Below are 22,602 nucleotides of genomic sequence, written 5' to 3'. Positions count from 1 at the left end.
CACAGTAATATAGCGCCATGTTATACTAGAGGAGGTGATGTTGTCCTGAGTATCAGCACAATATCAGGTAGGAGGTAGGCTACAAGGCTGGGGTCTGTATTGTATAGACATTTCACATGAAAAAAGAAAGAAATCAGTGGATGAAGTCAGTGTAATTCCTCCTTTTCTTTTTGCATGTATTTCACATTAAGCTGTTGTTCTGGTATGTGGATGAATACAAGGTATAAATACACAACAATTGAAACAAAGATGAAACAGAGGAAAAACACACTGAAACACCAGACCAGTTCTTAGTGGGACATTCATGTCACATTACTTTATTATTGATTGTGCATTAGTTTGAGACACATTCAGACAGATTATAGATCATACAGAAGTTAAGTGGCTGTTGGTTTGTACACGTTTGTCTACACAAACAGACATGGAGTTTCACAGGGTACACAAAATGTATCTTTAAAATACAGTTGATTTTAAATATAGTGGTAACCATGATAACCTGAGGACAGATCACACTCCTCTCTCTCTTCAAGCTGCAAAAGAATAAAAACAATGTAATCCAATCCAACATGAGGACTCGGTCTATAGTTCATTAATAATTGAAATCATTATTGTCCTTTTTCCGTCATGAATGAGTTTTGTAAGAAATATTGCAGTGTTCTTGCATCAATGAGAAACATTACCTGCAGGACAAGGGTAGATGTACTGTGTCTCAGCCTGGTCACCTGAGAGACAGAAGAAAATGAACAGACATGGATTAAAAATTAAATATTAAACTTGCAGTGCTCAGTATTACAAGGTGTGAGTATGAGTTTTACTTGGCTGGTAGTAGTCGTAGATCTTGACCACAGCTGGCTTCAGGTTCTGCACTGGGAGCTCCTGTACGACCTCTAAGCTGTGGTTGATGGCGATGTCCTTTGGTAACTGTTGGAGGAAAAACAGACCACAGGATCAGTAACACATCTGGAGAGCGTCCTCCATTGATCCCCACTGTGAATCCCTCTCACCTCCCGGAGGTAGACCATAACGTGGTCCTGCTTTTGTTCAACACGGTCCACCAGCTGGGCACTTTGGAGCTGTGAGGAGACGACACTCAGCTTCATCAACACATGAAAACTCATCAGTTCCTACTGAGCTTGAAGTTTTGTCTAATATCTCACCCGTTTCAGAGACTCTGGGTCTGGGGTAAAGCCAGAGAGCATCTTGATGTCCAGGATCACCATGTTGGTGGTGGTCTCCTCTCCACTGTATCTGCAACAGAACCATAAAAACCCTGTTCTTCATAGGTCTAATACACGCTCTATTTTAATCCAACGCTTTGGGGCCTTTGGTTGCAGTTCGGCTGTTTGAGCTAAACAGTAACTTTTCCCTCAGCACACTGTACTGTTTAAAAATGTCACAAAATTATTCTTCTGCTGTTGTTGTACCTGAATCTGCCCGTCGATTACTTACAGTGACTTAAACTTCAAAGTGAGTTTGGGTCTTTGTGATCTGCTGGTGCACACGGCCTCGGGTTTGACCTCAACACTTAAGGTTGTGACGTCAGTTGGAGTTGGGATGTTGTAGTGAAGAGAAATCTGGAAAACAGCGACAAAAGGAAGGTTTAAAGTCCCCCTCCCGCGACCCCTTTTGGTCATTTTAAAACCAGCTCATTAGCAATGCACCTCTGGAAGGTGGGCGGAGACTGTGCTGCTCTGCACCCGCCCAGCCACCTCCTCGCACCCCACCCCCCGCTCGCTGACAGCTGGACATTGTATAATTACAGATTCAGCGCGTTCACCATAAAACTCCACACTGGGATTCAGTCCCAGAGTGGAACATAGTCCTTGCTCACGGTGCAAGCTGCTCTACCAGGTGAGCTATACCTGTTATACCTTGACAGCTACACCGAGCTGCCAAGCCTTTCACCTCTGAGCCAGATGCAGAGCGGGGCGGGAGCTTGTAGCACTAGTGCCCTCCCCTGGAGCTGTGACACGTCAGCTCCAGTCTCCCTGAAACTGCCAGTTTGCGTCTGCCATTGGTTCACAGCAATTTGAAGGCAGAAAAACGCAGAAATGCAATTTTGCACTTCCTTTTCTGTTGATATGTCCTCTAACACAAGAAAAATGCCACAGGAACATGTGAAAAGCACGAAAAACACAATTTTCACGGGAGGGGGTCTTTAACACAAAAAACTAAACTGAATCTAAAGATTTCCCTTTAAACCTAGATCATTTGACTTTTCTGTATCAGCCCAGTGCTTCCAACCTGAGGACAGTGTCATATGGAGGACGTACATCAACGTATATACATTGTGTTGACTGACCTGCATTGAAGCACATGCAGTGCCCTTCACCTCCAGGCTGTATTTTCCTGTCACGTCAGGCAGACTCTTCTCCTGGTAGAGCAGCTTGTTGTTGTGGTTTACATCAAATGTCAGCTGACCACTGGGGGACTGGACCGTCACTGTGCTCGAACCCTCTGGACTGAAGACCAGAGTGGAGTACAGAGCCAGAGCCTGAAGAGCCACCACTGTGTCCTACAACAAGGTGACAGGTGAGAGATGGTGCGAGGTGATGACTAATGTTGTTTCCATCATCCTTGAACAGAAAAGTCCAACTTGATGCTGTTTGGGCCGTACCTGTGTGGAGGAGAAGCCTCCATAATGGTTCTGCTGGCCCGTCAACCATCTGACGATGCCAGAGGCGTAGCCCAGGTCTTCAGTAGAGGGAGAGGCACTGAGTTTAGCCAGCATAACGTAGGAGCTGATCTCCACAGACAGAGAGGCTGAAGTATCTTCTGCTGTCTGAGACCAGTGGAGGAGACCCCCTAAAAACAGTCGTCCACAAACAAACTGGTATGAGATGAGCTGCATTCACAGGGAGTGAGGCCAGAATGATCTCCTGTAGGAGGATGCTCACCTTGTTTCGCTGCCACTGTGTCCAAGTGCTGCAGAAGCTGACCACGGGTCTCCATGTCTCCTGCCAGGGTGAAGACGTACGCCAGCAGAGCTGTAGTGTAGGTGTTGCTGAGGTCATCGATGGACTCTTTGAGGCAGGACAGGCTCTTCCTCATCACATCTTCCTGTAATACAGATTATAAATGAAAATATGTTGTAATGCCAAAGTTATTTTATTCCAAAATAATACAAAACTCTCTTCTCTTCCTTTATCGGAAATGATGTCATGTATGTTACGGGAAGTCAAATACACATTTTGGAATGAGTAAACTCACACTATCAGTGATTTTCATCTCCAAGAAGGCAGCGGTGATGTAAGCACTGAGCGTGATTTCATCTGACACACCTCCCTGTGAAAACAGTGGCAGCATTAACGAATTATAAACTCACAAATTCCAAAAGTGCAGATTTGTAATCAACCATCATTTTCAGCTCACCTTCATTCTGTTGTTGAAAAGTTTTCCAGTTGAAACGAAACAGCCGTTCTTTCTCTGATGAGATTTCAGCCAAACTGTAGACTGCTCAATATTTTTTGGGTCGATGACGACGAAAGACTGAGCTTTGGCAAAAGATCTCACCACAAAAGCCGTCAGCCTGGAGAAAAAACAAAACAAGGTTAGAAAACACCAAACAGGAAGCATTGGACCTGTATAATGGCTCTGGATAGGCTACGTCAGGGACTCCCAAACAGTGGTGCTCAAGCTGCCACCAGGGGATGCATGACATGAAAAGGGTAATGGCGGTGCAATGGTGTCATACTTTACTAAGAAATGTGTTTTTACAATGTAAATAGTAAAATTCTAGAAAATTTGTAAACTTGAATTAAAAACATGAGGAATTATTTGAGTCCGATCACTTTTCCGCTGTTTTGCTAAGCCTCCTCCCGGCCATGTGCATTTGTTTCCAACGAAGCCGGTGAGAAATCAATCCATAGAGCGGTAGATAATGTTATATATCATATACAGTGTTACGACGTGTATATTTATGTAGTTCAATCTGTCATAAACAAGAGATTACAGGTTACGGGGCGCGTTATGTGGCGGTGCCACAGAGACGAGAGCTGGGACACCGGGTCGGAGGCTCTGATCTTACGAGGTTGGTTTTCAGCCAAAGGACGCTAGGTGGAAGGCAGAGAGCCTCCATTCTCCCTGGAACAAGTTACAAGTCTTTGATTTAACCAACACGAGGACTCTGGAGCTGTTTGATTTAAAGAAGATTTGTAGCTTAACTATGCTACGTTTTTAACCTCAATTCATCATTTTACTTTGACTTCCTGTCAGCGTAGCCGATTTTAATCTGGCCCTCTGTGTTGTGTTTCGGTACGGACTGCCCCAGGTGGGGTTCGAACCCTTGCGACGATGCAAACCATTGTGCCAAGAGGTCAATGACCACTTGGCAGCCAGGTTTGCACGTCTTTTATGGGTGAATGAGTGCACCCGGACCCTCCGTTGTTGGATTAACAAAGATGCAAAGATGCAGAACTGGTTTAAAACGGTTGTTTTTTGCAATTTGATCTGATTGATATTTTCAAGATCTGTGCTATTCATTAGATTCACATGACGTCACTGTGTTTCTCCGCCGCCATATTTGTGTCCGAATCAGGGCGATCTGGGCACAGATCACAGCGTCAAGTTACCAGAACAAGTGGAGTAGTAGGAGGAAATCAGCAAGAGACCGAAAATTGACGTTATTTGACAGATGCCAGGATTATATTGTGCTGTTGACTGTGATAGCAGTCGCCAAAAAAACCCCGGACTACAGTTTTATTCCATCCCAAAAGACGTAAAGTTATAGACGGAATAAATAGTTGACTGCAGGCAGTCTATCAGTCGCAGCATGGGCTGTGACAAGTCTCACAAAAAGAGGGGATTCACTTTTTTTTTTAATAACATGGATATATTGAATTCTGCATTTTGATTACTTTCTTATTAATTACTCACTGATTCTGCATTTAGGGTCTTTTATTTCTGTATAACAGACCGTTGCTAAGTAAAACGGGCCGTTGCTAGGGACGCCGCTCTGATCAGCGGAGCAGGGCAGAAGAACTATCAAGGATTTTTACCTTGTGTTTCATTTTTACCAGCTTCAGACTAATTGTGATGTTAGAAACATGACTTGTAGCTTGTTAGAGGGAGAGTGGAGGCTCTCTGCCTCCCTCACCGCTGCTGGAACCAAACCTGCGATCAGAGCGGACAGAGCGGACGGGCCAGCGCAGTGTCACAGCTGTGACCAGCTGTGTCTGTGCCACCGCGAGTCTGTGACACAAACGTGTCCCGTAACCGTAGTCTCTTATGATAGACAGGACGACATAAATGCGCATATTGTAACATTTACATGATAATTCATCAATCTACTGAGTGATTATCAAAAGCTCGTTGAAAACAACTACAGACGAGTCGACCGGGAGGAGGGTGAGGAGCAAACAGCGGAGAAGTGACCGGACTAAGGACTTTGATCAACATTACGTCTCAAATTAATTAACTAATTCATAAACTGTGTAAGAAGTGGGATAATATAGAGTTAGTCTGTTGTTATAGAGATATAAACCCAGACAGGATGTATGAAACCCTGTCATTTTGTCAAGAAGCTGTCATTTCCATCCTGCGGTTTGCATGCTGTCATATGAGGAGACCTGTCAAAACGGACACAAATATGGCGGCGGTCCCTTCGACGTGACGTCACTGCAACCCATGAATAATCAGTAGCCTGTAGCCTGGTTAATTGTATGAAATTTGATGCCTAAGACTATGACGGTCAGACTAGAGAGACTATGCCTTTTTTTATGTGTCGAGCATTAGGGGTGCATCAGCTTAGTTGGGAACCACTTTTTTGAGATAATTACATGATTATACTGTTAAATTATAACCATAATGACTGATGAGTAGTGATCTGCTCACCAGGTGTTTCCCATTCCTGATCCGAATGTGCTGTAAGCGCCATCACTGTCTTTGTAGTTCAACTGTCTCTGGTAGCCTGTACATGAAACACAAGTTTATTAGGGAATGATGTGAAACAAAATGACAGTTTGAGGCAACAAGACCCTCTGCCTCCAGGACACCAATGATACTGTATATATGCAGCCGATGTCATATCTGGCCCTCTGCGTTGTGTTTCTCACGGCCTGCCCTAGGTGAGGTTCGATCCCACGACCTCCCGCACCAGAGGCGACGATGCTAAGCTCTTCGCCAAGAGGTTGACAACCACTTGGCAGGTTGGTTAGCACGTCCTTTATGGGTGGAGTGAGTGCACATCCATTAACACTCACCCCCACTGAACTCACTCGACCCAGGGCATCCAGGTCACGGCACCCTCTGCATTGTGTTTAATGGATCCTAAGAAATCAGTCATGTCAGCATTAAAGTCCCTGGAAAGTGAAATTGGAGTTTTGTTTCAAAATATATTAAAAGTGTTCGAAATTTATCGATAAAAACATGCAAAAAGACTAATTTCTGTACAGTGCTTAATTTTAGAGGTTGGGGTTTCACAGTTTCACTCTGCTTCAGTGGTCTTTGTTTTTAAGGGCAGGCTTACAGAGGGGGACGCCGTGACGCACTGGCGTCCCTACTTTCATAACTCCTCCCATGTGCACAGTAATATTATAAATACTTCAAGAATGCCAACGAGCGTCTGCTGCCACTACCTCTGGAGCTACCAGCGCCGCCGGAGCTACCAGTCCACTAGCGTGGTCTCTGTCTTAATAAAATGTAATGCAGACTTATCAGGTCATTGTAAAACATTAATTTTTTTATGTAAATGTGGTGTTATTTGAACATAGTCTATACAAATCCCAGAGGATCCACTTTTAATTCAAACAAACTAATGAGACTGCCACAGTGGGACCAGCCGGCGCCCGGTGGCAAAACTCTAAAAGCCAAAACAGCCACAGTCCAGGTGAACCTCTGCAGCGTCTGTCCCACAGCTGACCGCCACAGCAACGGCTACACCGGCAACAAAACTGAGGGCCGCCGCCCTCAGCACACGAATCTCTGCTTGCCCTGATAGTGTTAGCTCGGCGACTAGCGCTAGGCCCGTTCGTCCTGTGCTGACGGTGGCGGCCCTCATTGTTGTTGCGGTGTAGCTAGCCTTCAAGGCTCCCGCTGCTGTGGCGGTGAGCTGTGGGTCCGATGCTGCAGTGGCTCGGGACCATGGAGGCTCGGGGTGAACAGGACAAACGGGGCTAGCCGCCGAGCTAACGCGTTAGCGCCGGGCTATTAGCCGCCGAGCTAACGCTATCAGGGTAGCGGAGATTCGTGTGCTGTCAGCAGCGGCCCCAGCATATTTCCCTCACTGCTCAGTGTGTATCGGAGACATTCAGATAAGAGCTGGACTCAGACTCCAGCTCAAGCGTATAGCTCAAGCCCGTAGCTGCTCGGGTACGATGTGACAGTTAGCAGTAGCACCAGCATAGTTGGCCGGCCGGTAGGCCATTTGATTGACAGTTGAAACTTGACGAAGCTCAGCAAGTGGGCGGGGCTTCTGTGCCTGCAGCAGACATCCAGAGCTGCGAGAACTGCCTCATTTAGTCATGATTTTAAAACCTAATTTCACCCACTAAACAAATTTTTCTAGCATCCAAAATTGGCAGGATGGTTAATATGTCACATATGTAAAGCCCTTTGAGACAAACTGTTTGTAAAAACGGGCTATACAAATAAAATTGCGTTGCCCTTGCCTCTGTTGCTCACCCTGAGGTTTCTCCAATTCTTCCCTGTTAAAAGGGTTTTCCATGGAGTTTTTCCTCAGTCGATGTGAGGGTCTAAGGGCAGAGGATGTTGTTGTGATGCCATGTGAAGCCCTTTGAGACAAACTGTTTGTAAAAACGGGCTATACAAATAAAATTGCCTTGCCATATGTCTGGGATGTGATTAACTCAGAAAACGAATCCAGTGTCACTTTTCAGGGACTTTAATTATGTCAGCATTAATCATTATATGAGCCTAAATTATTTTTAACCTTGGCAAAGTGTGAAGTATTTTAATAACTGTATGTTTCTTTCTGATATGAAATATGTCTTGAGTGTTTCTGATGCGTGAGAGGGTGTATTATGCACTTGTGTATGGATGTTTGAACGCTATGTAAATTGATAATTCTTACCTTTCTATTGTTCTTATTCACCTGCCCAGGGACTACGGATGGAAAGTAGCTAGTGAGCTAAATCCGCTACAAGGCATCTCTTCTCATTTCGAGACTAATGTTATTTTGTACACTGTCCCTGATACAAATAAACGTATTAAACTAAACTAAACTTTCTCACGGCCTGCCCTAGGTGGGGTTCGATCTCTCATCTCCTGCACGGCAGGCGACGATGCTAACCTCTTCGCCAAGAGGTCAACAACTGCTTGGCAGGTTGGTTAGCACGTCCTTTATGGGTGGAGTGAGTGCACATTCGTTACATATAGTCTCTGATTTAAATTAAATGGTGGCTCATTTCCCACACATGACAGAGCTTCTGCTGATGTTGACGCTCACCGCTGCTCAGGAAGTTGGTGGCCTTCTCCAGGATGGCTGGGGTCAGCTGCTGTGTGTTTTTCAGGTACTGGAGGATGTAGATGTTGGGAGCCAGGAGCGCCATGTTCTGCTCCCCACATCCATACGGCATCTGCAGCAGCCCATCCAGGTTCTTCAGGGCTCGGCCCAAGATGTCGCCTGTGTGAAAACACTGACTCACTCAAGACTGAACATGAAAACAAACCTGATTTTAAAAAGACAACAAGTGACGGTCAGAGTGGTTTACCCAGGACTGATAGTGAAGCACGAGCAGATCCAACAATCACATTCTCAGGAAGCTGTAAGTCTGTTTCCTCCGTCAAAGCCTCTCCTGTGTACAGACGGAGAACAGGAGCTCAAACACACTCAGGACCAAAACAAACACGTCAATTAGATTTAATAGTGGTAAATGGATCATGAAGATCAATGCTATCAAAACCTGGTGTGTCAGTTCAACTATAACATCTTATTGATTAAATATATGAAAACAACCTCATTAGATTTTAGATGCACACTCTAATACAGTTCTCTAACTAACAGCATCTGTCTGTCATTGGTCCAAATGTCTAGTCTAAGTCTAAGTCACCTTTAGGACAGAGCAGCCAGTTGTGAGTCTTTGTCTTCTCGGTTCCTTCAGCCTGAATGAGAAGGACGGAGGGAACAGTGTGAGTTACTAAGTCCTCATCTTGGGTCAATGCCAATAATAATAATAATAATAAGGCACCAACCTTCACAATGAGAGATCGAGTGACCACATCGATACGACCTCTGTCCGGCACACTGACAACCTCATTGCCACATGAAATGTCGGAGGCCACAGCCTCAGCAGACACAGTCACATTCATAGCGCCTAAAAAATAAAATATTACAAAACCCAATAAGTTATATTTAAAAAAAAAAGTTTTCTAACTAGGATTTCATAGACAGACAGAGAAGTTAAGCAGCTCCTCACCCAGGGCTGAAGGGGCCATGGTCCAGCTGAGGGTCTTGCGCTCATTGGCACACAGACAGGATTTGTACTGGTCACCAGAAAGTGGAGTGAGGGTGTAATCTAAGGAGGGCTCTGGAGTCACAGTGACCTGGTGGTTGAGAGACACAACAATGTACATAAAAAGTAGGGATTTACAAACAGCATAAATGTAGCAATCAACCAAAACGCTTTAACGTTAATGAACTGTAGAGACACCACCATCACACTGTCGATTTAAAAAACAGAAGTTTGATTTATGGAGGGGTATAATTCTACACCTATTGTCTATCATCTTTACTTTGTGTTGCTTATTCTTCAACTTAAAGACACTCAGAGTTTCCCTAAGAAGGAAAACCATGTGACATTTACTGCACTACAATGAATATAAAGACCCATGAACTGCATTTATGTTGGATTTTATCGACATAATTTCATCTATCCTCATCAAAAGATCAACATGCTAACACGATTGGGTTCAAACAAGGGATATTAACTTATGTTAACGTCACTGTGATGCTAGGGTTAGGGTTATGTGTGCACATTCATTACCATGATGCACTTGGACAGGTAGTTGAAGACGGTGGCCTTCAGTTCAAAGTGCTCCCCCCTGATGATGGAGTAGGGCAGGGTGAGCTCCAGGAAGAAAGGCTGGAAGACGGTGATCTCTTTACGAGGTGCCAAGCCGAAACCCTGAGGGGACAAACAGAAAGCCTCCGTCTCCCAGGTGGTGATGGTGTCTGGGACCGTGATGGGAACATCCTTTTTCCCAGTCTCTCTGGATGGACAGACACAGAAACACAGACATTTGTAATTAAAAAATTACAAATAAATTGCTTTGACAGACACTAGATCAGTCACAGAAAAACAATGGACCTCCTCTTCAGCACTACTACAATTCAGGCGCGGCGTTATGGGTGGGCCTAACGGGCCTGGGCCCACCCACTTGTACAACTGGCCCATCCAAAATGACAGGGTGAACATAACGTTAGTTAATCTAAGGTTTAATTATATATTTTTATTTCAGATAACTTTACCACAGGTTTAAATGTGTCAGCATTCTGGTGATTTTCATAGTCTAATAAACGCGACTCAACTGAGTTTACCTCTGGTCAGGCAGCGGCCGTAGAAGCCACTCGCCGTCTCGTTGTACGCTGCCTCATTGCGTAACTCTACTGAGTGTGAGTGGCACGTACGTTCACGTTGCTTTCGTGAATTGTAAACAAACAGACGCCCCCTTGATTTTAGCTTCCAGCTGTTTAGCGGCTAATTCAACAGCAGTGATGGATAACTGTACCAGAGAGCCTCAACAACGTAATGAGCTTCATTTGAGGAATAAACGGCAGCTTTTACCTGACGGGAGACCGACGCCTGAGCTACGGTAGCTAACAGTTTTACGTAGTTACTTTTTCTCTCTCCCTCCCTCTCTTCTTTACACACACACTCAGCCCGGTCATATCAGTTGTAAACCTTGTAATAACAGCTTAAGTACAGTTAACATTATTGTTGCTTTGGTTTGAGTGTGGATTAATTGTTAACGGTTTGTTGTGTAATGTTAGCGGTGGTCTAATAACATATTGTGATGAGTTGGGTTTTAATAACAGCTGCTAACGTGACTGTGTAGATGGCATGGATTGTGATGAGAAGGTGTTGCACATATTTTAAGACTTATCTGTGCAAACCATTGTGCAAAACCTGTTTGTTGTGCCTTTTTGCGTGATAAGATGATTTGCCGAATTCTTCTTCCATTCCTGCTGTTGCAGCTTCCAAACACAAACCTTTAAAGCCGCTGAGAGTATGAGGTTGGGTCCTCAGGTACGTAGATTTGTGACGCGCTATAGTAGATTATGATAAAGATACGCTGAGATCCAAAAATGCTTTTGGTGCATTTATTGTAACAAAACAGCACAGAGCTATCACAGCGCAGCAAGGATGGATAAACGTAAAAATGAGACTGGCGGATTAAACAGGAAAAAAGGGTGATTAATGAATGAATGAGTAGCGGTCAACAAAAATTACGGCTACTCCCAACCCTGACTCTCTCTCTCTCTCATCTGTGTCACCGGTGAGTGCCCACCTTTACGCACACACACTTACGCGCGCACACACGCCTCCCAGGTGAACCACCCACTCTGCAACACACACACACACACACACACACACACCGTGCTGTCTATCTTCAGCCTGTATGTCTCTTACACCTGCAGCCTGTTGTCTCAATGTTAACGATGGCAAAATGTCCAGATATTTTATTAGCCTACTTTATGAAAATAAATGTCTGTGAGTTAAAAAGAAGTGGGCTACGCATTTCTGATTTGATGTGGCTTTTCGTGCATTTGGTTAAACACACAAGTAACAGCAGAGAGAGAGAGATACGAGGAGAGAGAGAGGTCCACTGGGTGAGCTAGATTAACTTTTAACGGGAGAGAGAGCGGCGCACCGCGCTGTCAAAGCTCGTCTCAGCAGAAATGGTGTGTGCTTTCAGGGCAATATAGACACGAACGAGTCATTCAGGAATAATTTCCAGCTCTATGTATATAGCTGGCTGTTAGTGTTATTTTTTCCTAAGTAGTGGCCCATCCAAAATGACTCTGGCCCGTCCAAAATTGAAATCTTGGCGCCGCGCCTGCTACAATTCTTTTTAAATGTGGAGTCAGGTGCTCCCTCTTTCGGTTTTATTAACTTTCTTTCTTACTTCACCTTCTCTGTGGTTTCTGGGTGCACACGTCGCTGCAGTCTCATGCCTTTTTTTTTTACAGGCTTTAATGGGGCGTTTACCTGCTAATCTTGTGTTAATTAGGATCACCTGGCACACACTCTCAACTTACAAGGAGATGGCATTCGTTAATTTAAGTAAAAAATAATAAGGAGATCCGCACACCATAAAGCTCCCATTAGGATATTCATCAAGTGTAACATTTCAAGCCGCTTTTTTCAGATCCAGCACCCAACTAAATGTTTTTTGGGATGTTTGTGTTCTCTCCACATTCATTAATTTGTGAAATTTCCTAAGAACGAACGATTTCAGAAAGAATTTAAGAAAATACTGAATAAGATATTGGTGAATGAGGCCCAATGTGAGCAGATAAATGAGGTGTGTACACCTGGTGTATATCTGTGGGCTTTGGGTTTGTAATTTGAAGCATTTTTCCACGGTTTCATGGCTCAACTCTGATATAAACTGATCAGTTGCAACCTTAAAATCAGTCACCTGTCATGACTGTCGCATAAAAACAATAATGTGTAAATGTGAAATTGTTCAATTAAAAAGGTGTTGGTTAAATACAAATATGATTAAATGGGTGAGGGACCCGTCCTCTGTTGCTCACCCTGAGGTTTCTACAATGTTTTCTCTGTTAAAAGGGTTTTCTTGTGTTGTGATATGTAAAGTCTTTTGAGACAAACTGTTTGTAAAATTGCCTTGCCTTGCCTTAAGTTGTAGCAAATTATGTCCGTGCACACGATAAACTAATTCTCTCATTTAAAAAAACCCCTTGGCATTAGAAACCCACCCCACTTCCACCAGGTCCCAGATCCAGGTCTCGGGGAAGAAAGTGCGGACGGTCTCTATTATTGGAGGATCAGAACTGCCTCCAGAACCAGGTGCACTTCCGAGTCCAGTAACAGTCATCCTCTCTAATACTACAGGACCATCGTAATATCTGTGGCGCATACCTGGGAAGAAAACAGGAAGTATATTATTTTTAGACAGCATTGACACCATTAACCAGAAATTCAGAAACAGATAAGTTACCATAGTTGCCTTGGTGGTATTCCCTTCCTCTGAACATGAGGCATGAAGGTAACCGGATGAACAAGTCTGTTGCCATCTTCATCCCTAAATTCTTGTTAATCCAACAACACATAACCAGGAAAGTTGAAGAGTTTTACAACGATAATACTGTGAGCACAATAAATAATATTCTTTATAGTTAAGTACCTCAAAAACTGTGTAAGCGTCGTCTCTTTCGGAGGGATGGGGCATAATGTACCGTCTTGGTCTCACACGCAAGCATTGGACAGGATCCTGCACCTCGTGTGGAATATAAGATGATTTGGTGACAGGCAACAAGTTGAATATCTGTGAAGAAAAACAGGATTTTAAGTGTTTAAAGTGTTTCTCCTTGAATGTCAATCAACATGAAAACATGGGTTTGTCGCTGAATATGAGGCTCTTCTGTCTTGAAAGGTGGACAAAGTATAAAACACCCTTTAACCCTTTAATTTACAGGCCGTTAACTACGTGATAATGTAAAGAAATAGCTAAGAAATGACACGTAATTGCGTCATAATGTCTAGAAACAGCCTTGATTAGAAATAACGGTCAATTTCATAGTAATGTAGAGAAATATAGCCAAGAAATAACGATTGATTGCATAGAAACAGCCCAGAAATAACAGTCAATTGCAAGGACTTGGTGGAGTAAAATTCTGGCCTTTCCCAAAAAATCAAAAGCATGAAAAGCATGTGTAATCTTTTGCCTTTATGAAAAACATGACATCACTATGAAATTGACCGTTATTTCTAGGCTGTTTCTAGACATCACGTAATTGACCCTTTGTTGGCCTTCTGATTGGTCTGGTGATCCACCAATCAGAGCGCTTCTCCCCATGTCACGAGTTGCGCAGCATTCTAAGGTTGGACAACCCTGGGATGAAACCCTATGAAACGAGATAGGTAGACAGCAATTTTTTCGGCAAAAACTTCTTTTTAATTTTTCCATATGGTTAAAATGTGTGCTTGGGGTACCTGCAATAGTAGCATCATTAGCTACTAGCTAGTGAGTGACCAAAACAATGATTTTCCCCCACTCTTCGGAAAAGTAAGGTAATGCCCGTTCAATCGCTCTTTAGCCACGTCTGTCTTCTATCACGGACACCATTTTTCTGATGTTTAAGTTAATTCAAATTTTCCTTACAAGCAATTTAAATCTGCCTAATTTTCAATGGTTTCCAATGGGAGTTAACCATATATAAAGTGGAGGAAAGAGGAAACTGTAACATCTGGGTGGGTGACTGATGATGTTCATGGTTGTGGAGGACGCTTAAACTTAAGGATCTGAGCATCTTTTAATGGTCGACTGCAGCAGTTACCTTCTCGGCAGTCAGAGTTTTCCCCGGCTCCTTGATGAGGACGCTCTGGTCGACGGCGCTCACACCACAAAGAGAGTCAGGCTGGGTGGTCAGCTGCATGGTGGTCTCCTCTCCTGGGACGGCTGAGGATGGAGAAAACTCCAGAGCAATCTGAATAACACACAGCACATCACCTGGACTTTAGTGGTGTACAGTAAAATGGCTACAATCTCGTCCACGTCACACCTCCATGTGACAGGTGCACATGTCGTCTTCTTCGCCTTATCCTTCTACTTTTAATCCATTTGTTCTTTTATGGCTCTTAATTATTTATTGATTTTTGTATTCATTTTTTTAATTATCATCATATTTTATTCTTATTACGTGTCTTCTTTTTTGTGAACAACTGTTTTATATGCATTCCAAACAGTATTACGTGTCTTCTGACTTCTTTTCTTACTTAACCATTTTGTGCTCTATGTCTATATTGATCACTGTGCAGCACTTTGGTAAACTTTTATGTTTTGGAAATGTGCTATAAAAATAAAGTGGATTGGATTGGGTTCTTCTTCTTCTTCTTCTTCTTCTTCTTCTTATACTGACCTTGTGACCAAAGCATTTCTCTGTGGAAAAGTCGGCGCTGTGGGCCATCACAGTCTCACTGGGCAGGACAGCGTAAGCCAGAACCTGGACGTCTGGTGCCGAGTCTGGAGTCACAGTCAACTTAAAGGACATGTCGCCCTCATTCACTGAAACAACAAACCAACTGTTAGTTCCATTCACACACCTCCATGACCATGCATCAATAAAACAGCTGTTTGAATAACATCTGGTTGTGATTAAAGCCAGGCGTTACTCACCTGATTGATCTTGAACTTCGATCTGTTTGAATCCTTGCATGACGATGACTCCTTTGGACAAGACCTGGAGGATTTCAGAAAAGAATTATACCAAGTGATGAAATGAAAATATGTGGAACAACAATGTGGTGATACAGGACGGAAATGATGATAATAATCATTTGTTAAATATTTGGCCTGCAGTTTTATTGATAATCTATTATTTTATTGTTGAAATTAATTATTATTCTTTATTTAAGACTGACAGTTAGAAGGTTGAATGGACGTTTGTTGCCTTTGTGTACTTGTTTGGTTTTAAAATTGACTTTTAAAAAAAAAATGTTTTTACATCTAAGATTCATTATAGGTGATTTTAAAAATGTTGATGCTTCATAAATGTTTCTATTAGTGATTAACAGGATTCATTTAGCTAATGTTGTTATAGCTAGGAGGCTAACTGCTCAGATTGCTGTCGAGCAATGTCATGGCAATGCTAACGTTAGCTGTTTTTGTTGGCTCTTGTGTATACAAGGTGTTGTAGTCAAGACCAGGACCAAAGGGGGATGAGACCAAGTCCAAGACCGAGACCAAACCAATGCGAGACCAATTTCAAGACCATCACTGTATCCGGTACCAGTCCTCATAATAATCCTGTGTCTTGATATTTACATTATTCCTCCTCAGTTAAAAAAAAAAGAAAAGATGATTTGATCTAAAATCTGAGTGTTGTTCAGATGGTTACACAAGCAGATACCTTAGTACAACTATTTGAATTATCTGTAACTTATTGAATTACATCACGTGAACCAAAGTGAGACAGTGACAGAGACGTTGTGGTTAAAAAGACAAGACAAAACCAAGACCTTGAAGATGTGGTCTAAAGACCGGACTACAACACTAACAAGGTAATTTAATACTTGGTGTGTGTTTGTGTGTGTGTGATAGTCACTCACCAGATACATCACGTGCATTGAGCCCTGTTTCTCTCCCACTACTGTGTAATGGATGAAGATTTCCTCTTCCTTGTCGCAGGGAAGTGGATCATCCCTCTTCTTCACCTCCAGGTAGCTGGCTGATTTAGTATCGACAGTTGACTCCTGGGCCATGGACACCGTCAGATGTCCATTCTCATAGAAGGGAGTCCTGTAACCACTGTAGGTCAAGGTTGGTTCACTGTGAACCTTGGGTGCAGAAAGGAAAACATTATAAATTGATCTCATGCTGGTTGAGATGGAGAAAAAACCTGGTCACGAGCTACGATAGTTGAACCTTGGTCACTTACAGCCTAAAAAGTATGTGAACCTTTTGGAATCTCCTAGTTTTCTGCATTAATTGCTTTGCTTTCCATTACAGGCCTGAAGTTTGCCAGAGAAAAGGAAAGAAAAGGAAAATGTTTTGTGGAGTGATGAAACTAAGATTACATTTTTCTTAGGCATCCGACCTACAGGATAATGTCCAGGTTGGCCGTCTACCAGCTGAAACTCAGTAGAAGTTGGGTAAATATCGAAGTAAATCTAGAACAGAGTGGCTTCAAAAGAAAAAAACATAATCCACCTTTTGGAGTAGCCCTGTCAGAGCCCAAACCTGAAGCCAATAGACCTACAGATTAGTCTGGGGGTGTTTAGTGACTGTTTTGGTGAGCAACCAGAACCAGGAAGAGAGAGATAGGCTTTTCCCGTCAAAATAAAAGCACCAGGCTAATAAAAATGCCATGAAACTTTTTAATTTAAAGAATATAATTTAGCTATTAAGTTAACCTTTTTCTTTTGTTGTATTGTCTATTTTCTAGGTTTTATTTTGGTGAACACTTTTACTTTTTTGAATTTGGGGAATTCCAGATCCGCTCTCCAGACAGGACCAGAATCCAGACAAAATTCAGAGTGAATCAGGCTCTCTGGCTACGCAAGGCTAATACAGATGCTATTGAATGACCTCAAGAGAGCCATTTACATCAGACATCCAATGAACATGGCTGAGCTGAGTTCTGTAAGGACGTCGAATGGTCTAAAATTCGAGTGTTGTGCAGTTCTAATCGAGGAAATGTTTGGTTGAGGTTGTTTCTGCCAAAGAAGGTTCAACCATTTATTAAATCAAAGGGTTCACATACTTTTTCTTGCCACTGTATTTAGGAACCCAGTGGGAACTTACTTTGAGCTGGGCGTCCCCTTGGAAGCCTTTTGTGCTGACTGAGAAACTGGCGACGCCGTTTCCGTCGGTGGTGAGATTTTGCAAGAGACGGTTAGACCACCGTTCTCCCTCAAACAAGTAGAGCTTCATGTTGGCGATGGGTGTGTCATCATGGCGAACTGCTTTGACCTGTTGGACGCACAAGAAGTGGTGTCACTGAGCAGACTCGTGTCTGCTGTGGAGAGACGCTGAGCAGGACAACAAACACTCACTTTTCCCTCCATGTCCACTCCCTTGTGATAAATCTTGGGTGTGTCAATGAAGGACAGCTTTCCAATAACATACGTAATCTGGATCCTCTTCTCCTGCAGGCGTGAAACACCTACACAAGAAGTCTCCGTGTTAAAAACGCTGTGTTTTACTTTTCTAATACAAAAACTATGATACAGTAAGACTTGCCTGTCCCTTCCTCTTCCATCGTGGCCTTGAGGCGCAGGTGGTCTCGCACCGCTTTTTGGTCGATCTTCGTGAAAGTTGACATCGGGACGGTAAAAGTGGCACAGCCTTTCTTGTCCGTCTAAGAATTAGAATAAAATTAGATTAGATTAAAACAAAACAGATTCATTTAGCAAAATCCAATGGTTGGCCTCTGTGTTGAAATGATCATGCATCCGTGTTTATGGAATGGAGAGAAAAATGAAATATGGCAGGAATGAATTATGTAAAAATAATGACATAATCCCTTGGTGGTTATACAATAATATATTATTATATCTCAAAACTACGGTCATTATTGTGGAATAAAATTGAAGTTTCATTAAGTTTATTCCTTTAACTAAGCAAACTGAAGACCGAGAAGAGGGTTAATCCAGTAAGCTTGAGTTTAATTACTATTTTCATAGTTTAATGCTCCTCCTGACAAGACACAACAATATCCAGTCTCTTTTCTGGTGTCTGTGTCACCTCTACATGAACCTTGTTTCTCACATTCTTTGTCTCCTTGAAGCACGGCGCTGTCACATCAGGGACACCCTCCGGATTCTCAGGCGTGGCGATCATCAACGTCTCAGTGTAGCGATTAAGAGGTCGGCACATCTCAACTTTAACTGGACCTGGCACAGGCTGCCCATACGTGTACCTAATGTGACGGGAATTAATAAAAGATGTGGAGTAACGTGGCAGATGGGATGTGTTTTTATTTAAAGGGATAGTTCAACATTTTGGCTAATTGGCCCATTGCCATAATCGCTATAGTCATAGCAGTAGGTTCGTTACCTTTAATTGTCGGTGCAAGCTATTTTTAGAACGGCGGGGCAGAGCCGCGAGCTGCTCAGAGCTACACTACAGAGGCTAATGGGATTTCTTGGTTTCCCTCATCAAACTCATCAAATACACAATCCAACAACTCCAAAACACTCTGGTGGACAAGTTGTGACCTGCACATCCACCAAGCTATGCAAAACCGCTGATGCGCGTTGCCTTCAGGGACAGTTTTTCATCAAGCAGTCTCTGTATTTACCTCTAAAATGTCTCTGTTTCGTAACGTTCCATAATGATCTCATAGCGTGGTGAATGTGCAGGTCACAACTTGTCCACCAGAGCGTTTTGGAGTTGTTGGATTGTGTATTTTATGAGTTTGATGAGGGAAACCAAGAAATCCCATTAGCCTCCGTAGCGCAGCTCTGAGCAGCTCACGGCTCTGCCCCGCCGCTCTAAAAATAGCTTGCACCGACAAATATAGGTAACGAACCTACTGCTATGACTATAGGGATTATGGCAATGGGCCAATTTGCCAAAATGTTGAACTATCCCTTTAAAGAGTGCGCTTAAGAGTACTTACTTGGCACATACTTCAACCTGGACTTGTTCCCGCTCAACGCTTACTTCATCGGGTGTTTCCAGTTTCACGTCAAATTTAGGCAGAACTAAAAGACAAAATGTGGTTGTTAACATTCGTGCTTCGCGACAAAGCAGAGAGCAAAATGCAGCGTGGTGGAAACAGAGATAAAGATGATGTACCATATTTCTCCACCTTGAAGCTGTGATGAACTTTGTCTTCACCGAACGACACGATGATCTGGTAGAATCCCTCACGGGCCTCGGAGTTCAAGGAGTAAGACAGCTGCAGGATTTTACTCTCTGCTGTTTCATTCTGCCATTGTCCAATCAGGTTCGAGTTAACATCCTGTTGAATTATATAAAAGCAGAGGAACAAGAGTTAATGATGACACAAAGAGTAAAGTCATGTGTGTAGTATTTGTAGGAGCATATCTCTTGAAAACAAAACAAGATCATAAAAAACACCATTAAAGAATTTTTTGTTTGTGTAGGGTTTTTTTTTTTTTGTATATACTGTTACGGCCGGAAGGGGTTCGGCCTTGTGTGTGTCTGTGTCTTTCTCTCCCCCTCCTTGTTCCCCCACAGCTCCACCCAGGTCCCAATCAGCGAAACGAGGCTCACCTGGTCCACTGAGCTAAATACCCTGCAGCTGACACTGGAAGGGGGGGCAGTGCTGGGGACTCCTGGGCTTGCCTGCCTCCCATCATGGCTTTTGTTTGTGTTAGCTTATGTTTATCTTGTTTGTACCTTTATGTTGTGGATTAAATCCTCTTTTAGTTAAGTTAGCGTCTCTGTGTTTGTGTTTGGGTCATTGCTTGGGTCCATTGTTATGCCCCTCCGGGGCCAACGAAGTTCTGGGGCATAACAATTGGAGGCTCGTCCGGGATACGAACAACCATGAGGTTAAGTAAAGGTTTGTAGCTGTAGTAGTCTTCTTTTCAAGATGGTTTGTGATTTAACTGTCTGTCTGTGTTTGCTTGAGAGTTCCCTGTAAGGTAGTCGTCGGGCAGAGAGAGACTCTTGCCACTTTGTTATTTTGCCGTTCTTGTTTTTGGTGGTGAAACCTGGGTGTGGGTACGTTTTCTGTGTGGCAGTGGACCTTGCCTGGGTCCATTGTTCCCTCGCAGAGTTCAACGTTTAAAGAAGCCTCCCGGGAAGCCACTGAAGACTAGATAGTTAACCGTATTACAGGGTGCCTCTCCACAACGTCACTCTTCAGCAGAGTTGCACAGCAGCGTAATCACAGTCTCTTGTGGGTTGACGCTACCTCTAGTTTCGCCTGGATTCTGTGTGTAAAATAGTAACAGTAACTTTTGGGATGTGACTTTTTGTGTGGTACCTGCACAGTGCATTTGTTGGGTCGTTCGGTTGCAGCTTAGGTGTAAGTTGGCAACATTTTGTGTAGCAGTGGCTACTGTGTGACCTCTTTTGTGTTGTGCTGTTGCAGTCCACTTTCGGTTGAGTCACTTGTGTATGTTACTGGTTGCTTAGTTGTGGCTTCGTTTGGACCTTGTGTACGTCTCTCCATAGATCAGTGGATCTTTGTGTGATGGAGTTGACTAAGGTCCGTGTCTGTTGGTTAATGGCAGACTGCTTGGAGGCAATTTTTGTGTCGTCGCAGTGGCAGATCACTTTGTTTGTTCGGGTCTTTGTGTGTCGCTAGATAGCAACTACTTTGTGTGACCCATTAGTTTGTGGCTGCACTCGGTTTTGTTTGGTCACCTGCAGTATCGTGTAAGTAATTAACCTTCATTTTGTAGTTTCCCTCATGTTGGTAGCCATTTTGGTATCTGGTGGGAGTGGCACCCACTTGTGTGGCTACTGTTGGCTGCTCACTCTCTTAAATCGAGTGGCAGAGTGTTGGTTGGCCTTCTTTTGTATTTTGATCTTGTTGGATCCACTTTGACCCTTTCCGTTTGTCCTGACAGCAGTCCCAGGGTTTACTTTTGATAAATGTATTGTTGGTGTTATTAGTTGAGGCCAGGTTCAGTAGTCCTTTTGTTTAGGATATTGCAATGAATAAATGGTATGGTGTTTTGATGTAACAATCTGGCTCGGTGGATGTGACAAGGAGGGAGACCACACAAAGTTTAACTAAGAACAAATAATTTATTATAACTAAAACATAAACCAAATGTACAATAGGGTGTGGAAGTCTGTAGGATTTATCATGAGTGCAATGCATGGATGAGTGGTCTATGTGCTGTGGAGGTGTTGAAGGTGCAAAACCAAAACCAAAATGGATGTCAGTGAATGGAAGGGAGAGAAAGAGTGAAGCACATGACCGAGCCTTTATAGGACGGGCCCAGGTGTAGCGAATCAGCTGACAACCCTAAATTGGCTGCCAGGTCAGCCTCCAGCCCATGAGAGGGTCGTTACAATACAGTACCTTTATCTGTTTATCTTTATTTTTTGTTTTGAGATACATAATTTAATATACAGTAACTTTAATGTATTACTATCTGTTATCTTGTGTATTATGTTCAAAATGGGAGAAATCAATGAACAGAGTTGAAAAAAGATATATAGAACATATTTTTCACCAAAATATAATGATTTTTTATTTAAGAAAGGTAAAGGAATAAATATGTAAAATGAAGCCAAAATTTACCGTCTCTTACTGTGACCTTCTCAAACTGAATGACTCATGTTCACATGTAAACACACCTGCATCAGTAGAGGTAGGGACCAAATTATTTAAATTAAAATATCACTCGAGATTTTTGCGATTTGAAACACTGACATCTGACATAATGCTGCTCATGTTTGTTTGGGAAGCACCTGATGTTTCTAGATTCACAAGCTGAGAAGTTAAAAAGACAGAAGAAACTCTCTGTTTTCTCCTAATTAAGCCGGTGCATATTCTCATTTGCCCAGGTCATAGTATTTCAAAGGAGGTTAAATCGAAAGCAACTGGACTTAGTTATTTGTCTAGGAAGACGTTTCACCTCTCATCCAAGAGGCTTCATCAGTTCATGTACGCATCTGACCAGGCTGGGACTGGTCCATTTTCTCCTAATTGTATTTGAGTGTAATGTGAAGTGTAAATGTTATGATTCTTACCTCAATTTCAATTGAATCATACTGCAAAGGGAAGGGAAAGGGAAAAACAAGATGTTAATGAAGGATCAGGTTGGTTCATGATGTTCAGGTTCTAATGAGTCCGGAAAGTTCATTTAAGAAATCTGTAACACTTCAGTTTTGTGTTTGAGTTCATAAAGGCTTCAGCTCATATATTCATGTTTTTTTTTAAAAAAATATGAAGCATGTAACGAATATCAACATGAATGAAAGCAGTTTCATAGAGTCATGAACTGTATTTTCAGCCTCTGTTGC

General features: G+C 42.9%; 1 protein-coding gene across 1 annotated transcript; it reads right to left on the bottom strand.

Annotated features, from left to right (window-relative positions):
* Positions 1 to 287: 287 nt before the first annotated feature.
* On the bottom strand, positions 288 to 22,350 carry LOC146960154 (alpha-2-macroglobulin-like; the record flags this gene model as incomplete). The annotated part of the gene is made up of 32 exons (XM_085772581.1): positions 288 to 530; positions 681 to 722; positions 816 to 921; positions 1,005 to 1,073; positions 1,158 to 1,248; positions 1,450 to 1,574; positions 2,303 to 2,515; positions 2,618 to 2,805; positions 2,898 to 3,060; positions 3,211 to 3,285; positions 3,373 to 3,529; positions 5,833 to 5,908; positions 8,405 to 8,581; positions 8,670 to 8,753; positions 9,009 to 9,060; positions 9,151 to 9,272; positions 9,375 to 9,501; positions 9,942 to 10,167; positions 12,902 to 13,064; positions 13,144 to 13,234; positions 13,330 to 13,470; positions 14,483 to 14,632; positions 15,065 to 15,210; positions 15,322 to 15,385; positions 16,254 to 16,481; positions 17,449 to 17,616; positions 17,700 to 17,809; positions 17,887 to 18,004; positions 18,415 to 18,565; positions 19,268 to 19,352; positions 19,447 to 19,612; positions 22,330 to 22,350. Coding segments are annotated over 32 exons (3,900 nt in total), but the record flags the coding sequence as incomplete, so codon positions are not given.
* Between the last annotated feature and the right edge of the window lie 252 nt (positions 22,351 to 22,602).

Source organism: Trachurus japonicus, unplaced genomic scaffold, assembly GCF_045865225.1.
Source record: "Trachurus japonicus isolate A0001 unplaced genomic scaffold, Traja_1.0 AP030651.1".
Taxonomy (NCBI): Eukaryota; Metazoa; Chordata; class Actinopteri; order Carangiformes; family Carangidae; genus Trachurus; species Trachurus japonicus.
This window is presented reverse-complemented; position numbering and strand designations above follow the sequence as displayed.